At 43.8% G+C, this 17,509-nt stretch overlaps 1 protein-coding gene across 5 annotated transcripts in view; it reads right to left on the bottom strand.

The window, feature by feature from the left end:
• LTBP1 (latent transforming growth factor beta binding protein 1) overlaps positions 1-17,509 on the bottom strand; it is a 226,182-nt gene that overhangs the window by 201,471 nt on the left and 7,202 nt on the right. For 3 of the 5 annotated variants that reach the window (XM_074896939.1, XM_074896938.1, XM_074896940.1), the window contains exons 1-2: positions 13,484-13,776; positions 12,724-12,794 (exon numbers count right to left, since the gene is read on the bottom strand). The exons of 1 other annotated variant lie outside the window; for it this stretch is intronic. In XM_074896939.1, coding sequence (XP_074753040.1) covers positions 12,724-12,794; positions 13,484-13,683 — 271 coding nt within the window. In that variant the 5' untranslated portion in view covers positions 13,684-13,776. Of the gene's footprint in view, positions 1-12,723; positions 12,795-13,483; positions 13,939-17,509 lie in introns of those variants that run through there. One more of the 5 variants, XM_074896937.1, reaches the window with a different exon arrangement.

Raw genomic sequence — 17,509 nt, 5'->3', positions numbered from 1 at the left:
TTGTTAAAGATCTTTTAACATAGACAAAAATTATATGCCAGATCATAAAGTCTACAGGTTTTACTAAAATAGGTAAGACTATAAATTAAACCATAACATGGTATTCTGCACCATATTCAGGCATATCCAACTGCACAATTAATTTATAAAAAAAAAGTCAGTTCACAGCCCTGGTCCAAATAAATTGGAGTACTCAGCACTTCAGTCAAGTTTTAATACATACTTTTACATATAAAAATAAGTGAATATATTAAGCATACATATGAATTGACAAATTAGCCCTCCAAATTAACACAGGCCCATCCTAATAAGTTAATAGATATCATCTGATACAGATATATCACATACATCACCTGTACACGACACCAGAGTTGCCCTGCAACTTTAACATGAGCTTTATATGGGGTTCTCACATGTACTTACTTCCCCCTTCCACATGCTGTTCAGCAACATATACTACTTAGCAGAACTAGGTTAATTGCATATTATGCATCTCCCTGGCAACAAAAAAGTAATCATTTGTTCACTTATTTCTGTTTATTTCTGAGACTATATTTTCTCTTTGACTGCTGGAAGACTGAAGACCACTTGCACTGTAAACTTGAGAAGGGATTTACAACAAGCATATGTTGTAATATACAAGCCAACTCTTTCTTGCACCTTGCTTTGAAGACCTAGGTTTTGCTATGAACAGTAAAAATTCACTTATTTGCATATGACTGAAATTAATTCTATCTTTGGAAAACAGATTCAGGACCCTTAAATCCTAATTAAGTTTTATTGACTTTGGAGAGACTCTAAGACCAGAACAGTGATGCCGTTATCTGGGTCATCTGTAGAAAATATGCAAAGATCACAATTAAACAGTTAGGGCACAGTTGGGAGTAGTTTAGGAAAAGATCACATAATTTCTGTTAAAAAAAAAAATTCATGGTTTTCAAAAGTCCCATTTTTACAACATTAAAAAAATGTTCATACTGAACATGTATTTCTGGACATCATCTACATCAACATCCAGGCTTCCCAGCAAGTTATTTAAAAAACAGACACAGACACTAACAAGACCACTCTAAGAATCAATATACCAAAACATCCACTCTGCTAGGATACTGATCACTGTGTATGTCCTCACTCTCAGAAGTTAAATAAGAATTTACACATGCACAAAAGACAACCCTGAGAAAACTGCAACTCTTTTTCCTGTAGTTAAGAACCAAAGCTGTGCTTCATAAGGCTAAGAAAACTTAAGTTTTCACTTATCAAACTGAATGTAATAAGGTTGCAGTGAATTTAAAACTGTGCAGCTGAAAATAAAGCCTGATTTGAAATTACTATCTTTTTTACCCAAACCGACCTGAAGATTCTTACTTCACTGACAGCAATGTAAACCCTGAAAGTTCCCCAGCTTTACATACACATAAAGCATATGAAGCTCTGCAGGACAAACTGCATTACCCTAGCTGGCCTTATAACAAAACAAGCACCAGTAGATCAAGCAACTATGTCATAGTTTGTCTCAAATCATGTTTACAGCGACAACAGATTAAAAAACTGATTCATTAGATCTTCACAGGAATGCACCCTTTGACTGAAGTTCTTCATTAATGTTGTGTAATAGAAGATCACAAAACAGGCTAAAAGATCATATTTTCAGGAAAGGATTAAAATGAATGCTTTAATCGACACAATACAGCAGTTTAGTTTTAAAAACATTCAAGACAGCCTGAGTGTGCCAAATGTATGACCTAATTATTTCATTTGAAGACAACAATAATGGCACATCTAACTCGAAACACCATTATTTTCCACAAAGCTAAGCTTCCAAAAACTGGAACATGGAAGTATTAAGTTTAAAACTGAAAAGTGGGCCAATATACTCCTGTTAAAGGCAACAGGCTTGATCCTATTCAAGGGTGTCATGACTGGATATTCAAAACAAAGCTTGGTAAAGATGCAAATAACGAGACTAGGCTTAGTGGGTCAGATCAAAGCTCGATTTAGTCCAGTCTCCTCTGTCCATTACTAAGGTGGATGCTTAAAGACAGGGTGAGAAGCAGTATAAGTTTGTACCGCTGCAGGCTTCAAGAATTAGAGGCTCAGCAACTTCCTGAGCAAGAGTGCCGCTTTTGTGTTTAATAACCCTCCGATTTTTCTGTCAGTTCACTGATGTGCTTTTTGAACATGCTTGTATCAGCATCAAAAACTTGCTGTGCCAAGGAAGCTGGCCATGCTGGAAGGCCAGGCATAGACAACACAACCAAGCTCCCCTCACTTTCCAGAAATGTGGTGAAGGAACATGGGGTTGTTTAGGGTTGGTTTTTGTGGTTTAAGACCATGCAATCTGTATCTACTAAAAATAAAAGCCACAGTGTCACATTTGCTTTGGAAGTCCCTGAATCACAAAAAGCTGAAAGCATATCTGTGGCTGTATCCCAACATGTTCATCCTTTTTAAGCATCCTTCCCTAACCAACTACTGCTCACCACCGTCACAGACAGAACAGTGGGTTAGAGGGACACATATCAGGCCTGATACAGCTGTATTTACGACATTCAGAACAGCAGGTATAAAATACTAACATTACCATTAGGCTCAAATACACCCCTTCCAACACATCTGTATGTCAGTTTGGGACTGAGCTACACATATGTGCTTTTCAGTCCATGGTGCATGTTATTCTGGTTAAAGAGCATATAAATATTTGCAGGAACAAGACCTAAAAATAAAAGATTTATAACAGTTTTAAAAGATGTAAATATTTTAAAACTTCTACATATACAGAATGCATTTCTGTTTTAAATTATGCTTAATGTAGTAGGTATTATATGATAATTTATACTTACTCATTTAATATATTGAAGAAGTTTAGATAAAAACTTTTTTCAAACCTTTCAAAAGACACAAGATATAGGTACAACTAACTCCACTTGTTTTGAAAAAAATTTTACATTAAATTCCTGATACTTCTTGAATTAATATCATTAATAACTGATTCCTATGCTAACCACTTTGATTTTACCTCAATTCACAATTACCTTCTTCAAAAGTCACATCTCATTTACAAGTTTATTTTCCTGTGTCTCTAGATCATACGGAGAATTGAAATTCACAAAAATGTACTTTTCAGCAAGAAGCTCACAGTAAACAGATTTCCCAAAAGTTTTCTGCACCCAAGTTTCTAACCTTTTAGCCTCAGCTCCACCTTTAAGCATCTTCTTTATCAAACAGCAGCTCTTGGTTAGTACTTAAATATCCACAAAAATTTTTCAATGTCATTCCTGAATTTCTAATCCTTTGATACAATGATTACACTGAAAACAGCATTGTGAGTTTTGTGTTATTTCTAATGAGTCTGTCCACTAGATTTTTCCTTTCTGCTTCCACATAAAATTTAACATACCCCCCCACCATCACCCCAACCACACAGTCAAGCATCAGTGTAAGCAGAATGCACTGACTTCCCACAAATTTCATCACTGCGCACACTGGCACAGCATGTATCAACTTCTCTCATAGAAGTGCATATAAATCCTATCAGACAAAACACATGCTAGGCAGCAAATAATAGAAAATACAGTAATTGGAAAGAGAATTAAGATGTGCATGCATCAAGTTTAAAGAAAGGGGAAAAAAACAACACTGTGACATGAATATATCTGTTCTTACAGCAAAAATTGCAAGATCTTTTACATGCAACAAGAATATCGCTAAAGACATAGCAAATACTGTCTTAGTTCATTAATTCAAGATTTCTTTTCCTCAAGCACACAAGGAAACCAAACCAAAGCTAGCTCATCTTGGTTGAGTGCGCATCCTAAACAAAAAGTTGTGACACAAAGGCACCTTTAACTCCTGCTGTGTTGAAAGACAGTGATGATCTCCCACTGATTCCAAAAGAAAAGCAGTGAAGCACTTTCTCTGGAGATCAACAAGTTGTGGGTTCTGAAAGGAAAGAGGCATATTCCAGTTTCCCCTCAGAAAAATCTGAATATAGTGCCGACATCCTGGAGAAAAGCAAAGTTTATAATAGTTTCCTCTTCTCCAAATTGTCCTACTGATTCGCTCACCACTTACTCTTACACTTTTATTCTGGATACCATTTTAAGTCTTTTAAGTCATTGTCAGGACTGAGGCTGCAACACTGGAGAGTAGAAACCCAAAGCTAACTTAAAGGAATACTCGGTGTTCCCCATCTAATGCTTGTCTCAGGATCTAGTTCTCCCTTTGCGTATCTCTCTCCAAACCGTTTTCAAAAGCTGAATTTTACCAGAAATATATCCAACAGTTGCACACATTCACTGAGGATGAGGGAGAAGAATTTGTGACCAACGGTGAGACAACCATGTTGTAAGACCATTTGATAAAAACATTTGAAATTACTTAAATAATCAGAAATGGCATTAATGGCAGAAAACCTGTATGACATCTATTACAACCATCTGTGTCTCCCCTACACAGGAACTTTGTTTTTATCATAACTATATGGTCTTAGGGAATTCTTTCCCCAAATACACATCAAATAAAAGCATGCGTCACTGCTGGAATTCTTCACTGGTCCACTTCAAAACATCTGACACATTCCCACACTGGCGTGGATGGCTACGTAAACATGACCTCCGACAAAGGAGGGAAACAAAAAACAATGCTTTTGGCATACATATTTCTTTTAAAACAAACAAAAAAATCAGAGTTTCTTGCCTAACCTAATGACAACATAACATCTTTTATTATTTTCTACATATCTTCATAGTATTATCTCTAAATGCTAAAATTTATCTGAATTTAACAACTTAAATACTTCAATAGCCTAACTTTAGCAATAGGGTGCATTATTTTATCAGTCATAAGAATATAACATGTTGTTTGATACTTGGCATTCTCATTCATGTTGTGTTTACTGGAGTGTATATAGCATAAATACTTAAGAGTGCACAATCTGGGAGGTATTTTAAAGTATTTAATTATATGAGATCATAATTCTAACAGTAGAAACATTTCACATGCTATAGATCCTTCTATCATTTCAGTATAAAAAACCCCCATCATCCACTACAGAATAGACTAAGCCAAGGAAACCAGCAGATTCACGTTACACGCTGTTCCTGTCTGCTGGAGTGGTTAACACTCCAGTATGCAATCCTTTTAATTCTCTTAACCTTTCTCATCAGAGTGCTTATTCATTCTGTTACAAAATACTATGTCAGAAATACACAGGAAAATGAACAAACTAAGAGAAACTCAGTAAAGAGACAACTGAAAATCTTTAACTGGATGCAGGACTCAGACAACTGAAGTGTTACAAAAAAAGAAATACTAGAGAAAAAACTATTAATCATAATAATTAAAATGCTAAGAACAACAAAATTTTTTCCTAAATACAATCAATTCTCAGTAAGAATTCACTATTTAGTTGAGCTGCTTTGAAAATCCAGACCTAAACTGCCATCTATAGATACTAAAATACCTGATTTGAATTACGAAAAAATAAATCTGGTCAGAGGACACAAAACAATCCCCCTTTATCAAACTCTAGGTTTATGCAGGGATGACTATCTGCATTTCACAAAAAATAACATGGTGAAACAGAACTATTTTTAGCTGTGTATTTAAATGAAAACCTTGCCTTGGTAACACATAAAATCCTCATTCCCCTTCTGTGTGCAGTCAGAAATGCAGAGAGAAGCTAAAGCTCTGCTTTCTTTCTGTAGTCAATGGAGAGGACCTGTCTTCTAGGAATAAATTAGGCTGCGCAAGTCAAGTATTGGTGCTTTTAAAGGCAGAACAAAAAAACTAAAGCAAAAACCTCAAACCCAACTTAGTATCAGTCCATGTTAGTTACAGAACACAGACTCACTTGACAAGCTGAACCACTATCTGCTGACACCTAGTACTGCAGTATTTGAGCAAGGAGCCAGCTGAGGGAGGTGTGTGTCCCTCTCCATCAACCCTCCACTAACTCTGTAGCTCCCTGGCAATCCAAGCTTGCTTTAAGGCAGGATCAGTTGGTACAAGCAGCCCTTCACGTTGGATGCTGCAAAGAAGGGTACTGTTAGAGGTGCTGCACCCACCTTCTCAAGGCCCTGCAGAGTGCAGAAGCCCACCCCCCCCTACAGCCCCACTCTCCCAAAGGCCATGAGGCTTGCTGATCCCATACTCATGGCTGCTTTGCCCTGCTCTCTCACTTTGCTGGAGAGGAAGGAGAGGGGAGCACAGCCCACCTCCAGCTCTTCCCTTCTCCAAGCTCAGGAAGAGCAGCAATACAAAGAGAGGTGCCAGAGTACTATTTTAAATATCAAAGTATCACTTTACTGTCAACACGCCATTTTGTTTCTGCACACATGCAGAACCAGGAGAAGAACACTGTGCAATCGGTGGATGAACCACAGCTCCCCCCAGCACCTACACAGCTTTCTACACCACTTCCAGATTACCCATTGAAAACAAATAGCCAACAGATCTGAAAGAGGAAAAAAAGAAAACCCCACACTTCTGGATTCCTTCTGATACTATATTAACAGAAGTGTTCAAAACTTTTTATGCCCTGTAGATTTGCCACAACTTTACTACATGTCCTGCTTCTTTTGTTAACACCAACTGCTTCAATGTGCTGAACGAGTTCACTACTGATCTGTGGTCTGCTTCAGTGCAGCAGCACAACATCCTGAGAAGTTTCTTTTAATGTTGTTTTGTTTTAAATCCATACACACATGTAGTATTTGTATGAAATAGAGACTATATATCATTATAACCTTACTTGTTTCCAGTAGAGTCCCAAAAGGCTCACAAAGAAAAAGACTGGGTAGGTTTCACCTCATATTGATAGAGGACTTATGTTTCCTCACCCGAATGTAGCAATGGCATTGTCACTCTGTATGGCTAGGAGCAGCTAACAGCTCCCCATCTTTTGACGGTTCTGACTGCCTCCCCTCGCAGGGAGGGAGGCTGTCTGCCATTGATGGCCAGCAGCCGGACACTGTGCTCAAAGTTTGCCTTACTGCTTTAGCTCAGGTCAGGATTCTTGCTTGAAAAGTATCTTGCCAATCACACTCACCAAGGTTTGGTTCATGTTGTGGGGCCATCTTAAGGCACATGCACTGTACTTATTTTAGATGCAGAGAAAAAAAAAGTAAAATAATAAAAAAACTAAACCCAAAACATGAACACTCCAAGAACACACCTAATGTATTTCAGCCTTGCATTGGCATTTATTCCATGAGACCAGACTACACCTAGTCTAGTCCAAAATAAAACACTAAGCCCTGAAACACACTACTATGGGCCTCAGGTCATCAAAACCAAAGGCTTTAGGGTATAGATCTGCTCCTGTTAGTCAACACTGCTTGCTAATGCAGACAAAGCAAGGGAGTCTCATTCTCCCTGCTTCCTAAGGACAGTAAGTAGAAAAAATAAAACAGAGTAGAACTACTACCAAGAGCTAACAGGAGTCTTCCCACTACAAAAGCCAATCTATTCCTCATATATGAAATTTAAAAGTTTTGTTTACATATTGGAGTAGCAAGCACAGCAGAGACAAAACCAAGCTACAAAAGTTTTTCAACCCTGAGATGTTTAAAAACATCAAAGAGTAGATTAAAAAGGACTAATATATAGGTCAGCTCCATGGGGTCAAAGTAGTTGTCTCTAAAATTGAGACATCTAATTTTGATCTAGACATAACTTGAAGAAGATCGATACTGCTTTTACTAAGATGATGGTCTTAGAATGAAAAGAAACATTTGGGGAGAATATGTTATAGTTAGGCTTTGTATACACAATGGAAATAAACAGAACTTGGTAAAACACAAAGCCACAAAACTGATTAAGCACAAGCCTCAGGAACCATTTCTAACCAGAAAACCTCCATGAAGAACAGCTGCAAACACTGAAGTACTCAGTTCCAGTGATCAGAAGTACAGATCTCCTGGATACCACCATTTCCAAGAGCTGAAGTGAAGACAGAAAAAGAATAGATTCTGAGCAACCAATACTAAAATATTTAGTGGTACAGGGTTTTGCATCTAAACTGGGGGACCCATGTATGCTTCCAAGTTTCCAGATCTGGATCCTAACCATAACAAGACCTAAGCTTGCAACCTTTCCCTCACCTTCCCCAAGAAAATTCAGGAGCACAAGCTACAAGCAACCTAGGGTGTGCTCCATCCAGGTCTTGGACAACTAGGGGTCTAGTAGTCACATTGTGAACTGCCCTTGTCCTGAAACAGACATGAAACTGTAGCGTGCTAACTCAGCAATAGCAAATAATATAGCTCTTGAGGGTCAGGGATCAGATGGCTCAAACTGAACAGCAATACATAAGCAGAGGCCATGCAGATTCAGGAACTGAACAAAGGGGACCCTTCTTCTCAGCAAGTATTACTGTTGCATATTTTCTTATTCTGAAAGATAAATTAAAATTTGTTCATCTGTAGCGCATTTATTTAACGTTGAGTTGGGAAGTCTTTCAAAAGAGAAGAGAATTAGCAAGATAATCTTTTAATACAAAAAAGACAACAGACCACTTTTCTTATTTTCTGATGACCTTTCCAAGGTGCGTGAGCACACAACAGACAGGAAAGAACTTCATGACCAAACTCAAAGAATCCAGTCCTGTTCCAACTCCAGAATCCTCACCTTGTACCCACATGTGGAATACATACACGCACACATATGCCTTCAGCTAACAATGACACAAGAGTCTTTTTCTCTTAATTGACAATGATAGTGTATGTGGGTTCTACATCTACACAAACAGTAAATCCTCTCCCTATTTGAAATTTATGCTAAACATAATCCTGCAAAATCCACTTCGTCACCTGTTTGGCCTATGAACCTTTCTTACACCTCTGCAACAACCAGCTCATGCTTCAGTATACCATTAACAGACAACTATTTCCTTCCCACTAGCATCAGTTAATTCTCATGTTAGTAGAAATTAGAATACCTCCAGGCAACACTGTTTTTTCAACTATCCAGTTTACACTTAGAACACTCACAAACAAACTGGTATTAATACTCCAGAAAAAACATATTATTATGTTTTAGCAGGGAACTACTATTACAATAAGGTGGTTCTTTTAATTTATTTCTTCTATAAGATAATCAGATCCTGCATACAATAGGTAATTTCTTTCTTGACTTCCCAACATGAAAAACATCTTCTTGTAATCATTAAGAAAAAGAAAACAAAACCAGAACAAACAGAACAGCATATTTTGTAGAAAGTAGTATTAACTAACAGAAATTTAGGAGAGAGTAACAAAGTAGGAGACAACAGGCTTCAATAGGATAAACATGCAGCTGAGAGGCAGGAACTCCTAATTTCCATCTTAGGCCTTCCAATCAGATGTTCTAACTTGTCCAAGGCTGCATTTAACCTATGGTTCAATTTCCATAAGTGAAATAAATAACAAAAAAACCACACTTGAGGTTCTACTTGCCTTACAGCCATGTTATAGAGATAATTAATGTTTGTATAAGGATCTGGTAATGCAACAAGTACTAACAAAACATGATGTCTCCAGCCTTGGTGGTATCTTATTATTGTGCTTACACAGATTATAACCTATGATAACTACGACTAGAAGACAATCTTTGTCATAAACCCTTTCACGTGCTTATAACTTTCAAAGGTGTTTATTGCTGTGGTTGAATTTTTCCCACCTTTGTCTTTACCCAAAGGTGGATGTTCTGAACACTTCAAAAAGGTAATTTCAGATTTTTAGCCGTCATTCTCCCAGCATAAAGCAATTCTGAATACTTCTAATGCTGAGCTTTATGATTTCATCTTTTAATTAGAACGATGCAGTTCTTCATAAACAAAGTCACATCAAGTTTGAAAAAGAAGTTCCTAAGATAAAACCTTACAGTAAGGCTTCCAAGAGAACGCAAATACTATAAACACACAACAGGCAGTTCAGCTTCAAACTAAAATTTAGAAAAAGGACTTGAAAAGTCCACTTTGCCTCTTCTGTACAGATGCTGCCCTCTGACCTGAGCAGAAACATTTCAGATACCCCCTGTTGCTGCTACTGAGGGAAACGCAATACAGCTGCCACTGCTCCCAGCCAGACTAACACCCGCCTGGGATGGAAGTCACTCAAGGAAACAGCAGCCTCAGCCATAGCCCCATGTGTGAAAAAGCAGGGGTAGTGAACACCACCACGTGCAACAAAGGAAGAGGGTTGATTAGCATAGCCTGGGCTGCAAGATCATACCCCTTCCCTTCAACTCCTCTTTCTGTGGCTTACAGGCAGGCTTATCCACACAGGTGCAGCAAAGCAAAACCACATGGTGCTCGTTCCAACCTGGGATTACACCTGAGCTAATAAGCCTCACTGATCAGAGCTGGCTCTCAGCACTCTGGTTCTGGAAGCACGATGTAGACAAATGGAACTTGGCTCTGGAAAAAGCCAGTATGGGTCTGGGGTTTATTAGCTCAGGCTTTGCACCACGCAGAAGAATATAAACTGGCCCTAGAGGCCAAATAGCTTATTAAAGTGATACTGAGCCTGAGCTAATAAACCCTGACAGATCCAGACTGACTCTGCATGAAGTCAGCTCAGGTGTGCCTGCATCCGTGGCACAATTATTCCTCAACTGCAATAATCCACTCAAAACCAAATTAGAGTCCACTGCCTGAATTTAAAAATCACTTCTTTTTACAGGAAACAAAGGGGTTAACTTTTGTTCACTTATAGGGTTTCTGTTCTTCTGAAAGGAACTTTGGGAGGTTCAAGAAAAGGAGCTATTTGGCTTTTATGACTGTGAGACTAATCTTCCACAGCTATATCAAGTCAGTGCTATCTCATTGTCTGCCTAAGTTACAAACCAGACAATTTCAGTACATTTAGTGCTTCCTTTGTCTTGCCAAGAGAGGAGTAAAATCAAGATCATCCAAGCCAAGTGTATTATACCACTGCTAGGAGGTATCAGAGTAGCATCAGAGCAGACAGCAAAAATATTTAATTCTAAGGAGAGCCCAATATCGGAGACGCAATATAAGAAAGGTCAAAAAGAAACATGCAAACCCCCCCCTCTTTCTTTTAATTCTTACTTTGCTACTCCATTCCTTCAATAACTATATGAATGAACCGTGTAATTTAAGGATTTCAATGAAATTCTTCATAGCTATCCCATAAAATTGTAATTCCCTGACTTAATCCTTATTGAAGACCCTAAAAATAGAAAGGAATAAAAAAGACAACAAAAAAGGAGACAACAGTGGAATGATAATGTGAGAAATCAAAAAGATGGAACTTAAAGGACAGAAAGCAAAGAAAACCAGTTAAGTAATCTGGAATTAAAAGTTACTAGAAGACAGAGGAAGAGCCACAGAAAGGCAAATTGTTTAGGTTTTATTCAAAATAGTGAAAATAAAATTGGTTGACGATAGCAGTTGAAATAATTTTATCAGATTAAATAAAAAACTAACAGTTTTTTTCACTTTGATTACTCTTTCAGCTAAGGTAGGTGTTTATTAAAGTCTGCAATTAGCCTCAAAATAGCATCTCAAACACTGTAAACTAAAGGAAGTAATTCTAGTACTTGCAATATGTATCAAGCAAAAAAGGTGACTAACCTAACACAGCAGCATGTATTTTAAGATGAAAATGTTAACTGAGAAGACTCCTAAAGTTATGTCTAAGTTGGTCAGGGAAATTGTGAAGTTTTGTCTTTAACAGCCTACTGCAATAGTCTTTGCTTCTTAGCAACAGCTCCATGCAGGTCAAAGGTACTTGACCTTACTGAGGATTACAAATGTGACTGCTCCCTATTGTTAGAAGTCCCACACAGGGACAAAAGCCACTATAAGAAACCCAAACAGAGTTTGCATCTTGAAAGTACTGTTTACTCCAACTCTCTAGGGGACAGAAGTCTGTCCTGCTGAACTAAAGCTGATGTTCCAAGATCTACCCAATCTCGCTGATACCTAAAGGGGTTTTCTGAAGTGGTATGTCATTCCAGTCTTCCATGACCTCATGGCAACATCGCTCCAGTTTTAGTCATCCGCAGTCATCCTGAATCCTGCCTAAATTAGCAGCCTTCCTCTTTCACATTAGAAAGGGCATTGACTCGATCAGGGTTATTTTATGCGTGTATTTTGTGTTTCTAGATATCCTTGTAAAGGTACATCCCTCTTCTCCAAACCCACTTCTTTTGCCTTTTTCAACGCTTCAAAAATTCCATGCCCTAAGCACAGCATCATCACGTGGGCAGCTGGTGAAGGGACGTGAGTGTGGACCGCAATTCTTGCTCCCAACCTGTGCTCCTCTGGCAGGCTCTTTACCCTATTAACCCCCCTGTTCAAAAAACCTCCCACCACCCAAGCATTAACACGGTTTTCCTCCCCACAAAAAATAACCTCTGCAAAGTTCTCTCCAAAAATGCCACTATCTGTGCTGAGAATAAACGTAAGAGGCACCTGCTGTTCATCTTTTAGCGAAGCTGAAGGTTAGCAAGCAGGGATTTGGGGACGAAAAGCGAAGTGTTACAACTGCCGCTCACCACGATGCTGGGGGAAGGGCTCGCGCAGGCGCGCTGCTTAACCGCGCCGCTGGGGCGCAGGTGGGATCTGTAGCTCAGCCGGCACCTCTTCGCCCACCGCCGATGTCGGGGTCCACGCCTCGCTCGATGACAGCGCGGTCCCCACAGCTCCCCCCGGCAGCCACCGCAGCGCGGCCCCCACCCCCCACGGCCCCCTCCCCGACCCACGCGGTTACTCACGTTTGATGCACCGCTGGGAGCCCGTGGCCTTGCTCCAGCCGTGGCAGCACTGCCCCCCGCAGACATTGACCCTGCGGGAACAGCAAAGAAAGGCGAGGGTCCAGCGGGCTCTCCCCCGGCGCCGCGGCGGCGGCCGGCCCCGCTCCCCATCCCCAGCCGGGCCGCGGGGCGGGCGCTGGGCCGGGGCGCGAAAAGGCGGGAAGAATGAAACGTCCCGAAGAGCGTCTGAGGAAACTCCTCGCCCGGCGCCGGTTCCGACTGGAAGAGCCGGCTGGCGCCTCCCGGGAGGGCCGGGGACGGCCGGGCACCCCGAGCACCGCTCTCGGGGACGCAAACGACGAGGCGGGGGCCGCGGCTCGCCCCTGGCATGGCCGCGCCGGGCCGGGGCCCCCCTCGCCGCCGCAGCGGCAGGATTGAGGGAGAGGAGGGAGGCGGCCGCGGGGCTCCTCGCGCGCTCGACGCCTCAGGCCGGGGGCAGCACCGCGGGGTGCGGGACCCGCCGCGACCTTCAGGGCGGGACGGGGTGGGGGGAGCTGACCCTGGGCCCGGCCTCAGGTGAAAGCGGCCAAAAAACCGGGAAGGGGGTGGGTTTGCAGCCAGCCGGGCACCGGCGGCGGGCAGGTAACGCCGCGGTGCCCCCCGGGAGCACGGCGAGGGCCTCCCCCAAGGGGAGGCGACGACGGCCGCGACGAAGATGCTCGGGGTGGCGTGGGGGCCTCAGCCGTGCTGGGGAGCGGGGCCGCGCGGGAGGGCGCCTTACCCCGGCAGCGGCGGCAGCTGGTGCTTCTGACGGAGGGGCAGGCCGGCGCTGCTGTTGCCGTGGGGGCCCGGCGGCGGCTTGGGCCGCGGCCCGAAGCGGGCCGGCTTGGCGAAGGAGGCGGCGTGAGCGGCGGAGTTGGGGTGGACCTGCCCGGAGGGGCCCAAGCGGAGCTGGACGCCCGCGCCTCCCGGCTTGCTCATCCGCCGGGTCCGCTCCAGGGTGCCGCCGCCGCTGTAGCGGGCGTTCAGCTGTACGTTAAACGTGCGCTGCTGCTGCTGCTCCCCCCCGAGGGGGGCCGGGCGCTGATGCCGGCTGCCAGAGGAGCCCCCCCGGCCGGGCTGCAGGACGTAGGTGATCCTCCTCAGCCTGCCCTTTTCGGAGGCAGCGAGCGCTGGTGACAAAAGTGCACAGGCAGCGAGGAGGAGGAGGAAGAAGCCCCATCTGATCCGAGCCATTTCCACAGCGGGAGCCCCCGCAGCCGCCGAGCTTTGCGGAGCCCCGGCGCAAAGGCGGGGGGCGTGTGTGTGTGGGGGGGGGGGGGGTGGGGTGCCTGGGTGCTCCCCGCGCCCGGAGTGCAGATCCTTCCTCCGCTCGCTGCCCCCCAACCTGCTCCGTGGGGGGGGGGCAAGGAAAAAAGCCTCAGGGTCCTCCCACCCGCCCCCCAAACTGGTAGAAAAGTTCAGCACCGACGTCGCCCCGCGGAGCAGGAAAACATCGTTGGAAGAAAGGAAGCGGCGGGTGCGAGCCGAGCCGAGCGGGAAGGGAGGAGGAGCAGCAGCAGGGGAAGGGTGTCTGCCGGAGGGGGGTGGTCGCAATGGAGAGCAGATGTTTCGGTTGCCGGAGCTGCCAGAGGTCTGCGGCCGTGTGTAAGAAACGGTCCTTAAGCGAGTCCGGGCTGAGAAAAAAACCCCAAGCCACCCTCTTTTTAAGTTTCTCCGCGAGTGAGTGAGTGAGCGAGTGTGTGCGGGAGGGGCGGGGGGCGGCGGGGGGGTGCCCCGGTGCCGGCCCCGCGCAGCCAATCTGGGGCCGCCGTGACGTCAGGCGGCGCTCCCCGGGCGTGGGGGGCCGCGGCCGGGGCCAGGTGACAGGGACGGGGACGGCGAGAGGGGGGGCCGCGGGGGTCCCGGCGCCGAGCGGGGCGATCGGAGCCTGCGGCAGAGCCTGCGCCGCTAAGCGAGCCCCCCACAGTACGTATTTTAACTTACGGGCGCTAACTTGCCGTCTGCCTGCGGCACCGGCGCCGGAGCTATCCCGAGCTGCTGGGGTGGCATACCTGCACCTTGGCAATAGCTGAGCAGTTCTGCGCCGGTTTAATGGCGGCAAGGCTCTAAACCCCCGAAAGCTTTATATACATGCTGCACTTCGTAGGCAGGAACTCAGTGAAAGCACTTGCGCACGTTAAAGGTAAGCACATTCCTCAGTCTCCGCCTGGTGAGAGCCAGACGTTTGAGACTGCTCTTCGCAGAAATCCTAGCATGATTAGGAGGGACCATGTACCTTCTTGTTTTTCTTTATGTTTGTAAAGGAGTATGTATTCCTAAAGAACAAAATACAAACCACAATTGTACACTTCGAATTAGTACATAAGCAAAACTGCCTGCGTTTCCCTCCAGTGTGTTTTAACCGATGTCACCCCTCAGCGTGGTAAATGAAGGAAAAAAAAAACAAAGTTCACAAAATAACCCGAAGGTTACATCTTTTAAAATACTCAGAAGCTGATGTGTCCGAGTTCTTTCCAAGCAACTTTGCAGAGAATCAGTTTGCAAATCCAATAGCTTGGAATCCAGGTCCTCCTCCCTGGGTTCTCCTCTGCTCTTTTCCAGAGCTTTAAGGACACTGACCCTGGCTCCAAACTGATGAGATTCTGTTCTTAAATGCTCTTGGCGCAACTACACAGCCGGCACAGGGAGCAGGAGGGTTTTACATTGACAGGATTCCAGGCAAGAGCCTGTATTAAGAGCACAACAGTCCCTTCCTCCTTAGTTCTCATCTATTTAAAACTGCTCAAAAATAAATAGATGTTTTAAATAGATGAGAGTTTGGAGCTTTCTAAAGTCACAGTGTAAGGGAGCCACATCGATGTTAAAGGCTTCTGCTCCTGTGCACTCTGAATTGAAAGCCAGTGTTTGAAAAGAAAATGCTACTGGCACCAGGGGCTTCTAAATCCACAGTGGGCTAAACTAGAATGAAACTCTGTGGTGGTTCAGAAAAAACCCTGACATAAAGCCTGAAAGGATCCCCAGCTTGAAGATAACTAAAAAGTTAACTGTGAGATCACTGCCTCCTCTCTTAGCAAACATACATGTCCCTTTTTTTAACTTGCAAGACATTCTCAGCAACCCAACTGTTCAGCCTTCCGAAGACTAATTATTGTCAATCCTGAGTAGGCTAAATGTTTTTACAGTGTTTAGGGAACAAAAAATACCTTGAAACCAGAGAGGTGGGGTGACGACTGAGTAAGTAGAGAGAAACTGACGTGGTACTCAGGATTGTTGCTCTGCACAAGGCCGCTGTCCTTCAGAAGTTTTCCAGAATGAGATCACAACTACGTGTGTGGCTGGGTTTGTTGAACAGAGGGCAAAAACTGCATCATTCCACAGCAGAATCCAGTTGCTTTTAAGAAATGTGGGGTTTAAGTCATGTCAAGCCGGGGGCAAATGCAGTGTATTACTGGCTACTATACAGCAAACGGTAAGGGGCCTCAAGGGAAATATATCCACAAACGTGGATGCCTTGCATAAAATGATCAAGCTTTAAAAACGTTATTGAAAAAATATTAAGTATTATTTGAGATTAATTGGTTGAGGTCAAGCACTCCTCACAAATTTACATGGCAGATCTGACGTTCAGTGTTCTTTTTCCTCTAACAAGGAAATCCACACCTTTCTTCTCTGTTTGTCTGGGTTTGGTCACCTTTTTTTTTTTTAAGCTTCCCCAACCCCCCCAAGTCTGGAGGGTCTTGGATATTAGGGGCCTGATTTGGCTGCAATAACACATTGGGTTGCCCATAGAAGTTCTAACAGCTAGAAGAGACTTCAGTGAACCACCACTGCAGTCTAAAGCTCAGCTCAAAATTTCTTCACATATAGAAGGGGTCCCTGCTTCCAAAGGGCAAAAGGCGCATCTGTCCAGCACCAAACAGCTAGATGCTGGCCTTCCAAAAACAAGTCCGTTGGCTACTAAAGTTCCCGAAGAACCTCTAATAAATGGTATCACTGCTCATGAAAAACCTGCTCTGGCTGCCTCCCCATCCCCTGTGGAAAAGGCACTAACAGTTTGCAATTATAAAAACAAGTTAGTATCTCACACCACCTACCAGGCACACCACTCTCTTAAAGAAGAGTTGGGAAAGCAATTCATGCCATTGCTGTTCTTTTCCCCTGTGGTTAGTGACTAAAGTATGAACACAAGGAAACATAAAGAGAGGTTCTCAGGCTCTACACCTCCTGCCAGAGGGGCAGCCCTCTGGATACTCTGCTGAGGATGAGAAGGGCAGAACTGGCTGGAAGATTGGGAGCAGGATGGGTGCAGGAGGCAGAACTGCTGCAGGATGAGATGGCAGGATTGTTTGAAGGGCTAAAGTCTTAATGGACAGGGGAAAAGTCAGTTTAAGAGTTTGAGTATCTGCAGCAAGAACCAAAATAACATTATTCAAACCAATGTAAAAGCAAGAACTAAAGTGCCATATACGTTTTTGTTCAAGTCTCATGACTTTGGGGCCAGTCTCATGAGTTGAGCAAGGAAGGACAATTGTTTCTGAGCTGTCAAAGTTGGCAGCACTCTGACCTCCACAGTTCTTTTTGAGCAAATGAGGGAGACAGGACTGTGTGTCTCATGGAGGATGTGTCTGGTGCACGGTCTCGCAGGGCAAAGCAGGGACCTTTGCAGGATGCTCCGGGGAAGATCTACATTACATTGAGGGTGAAGTCATCCAAGCGTACGGGCGATCACTCAGCCTTCTTATGCAGCACGTGATGTCCAGGTTAGCCAAGCAGTACATTGATGTGTCAGGCTACAGGGCCAGCA

This window comes from Athene noctua, chromosome 1, assembly GCF_965140245.1.
Source record: "Athene noctua chromosome 1, bAthNoc1.hap1.1, whole genome shotgun sequence".
NCBI lineage: Eukaryota > Metazoa > Chordata > Aves > Strigiformes > Strigidae > Athene > Athene noctua.
This window is presented reverse-complemented; position numbering and strand designations above follow the sequence as displayed.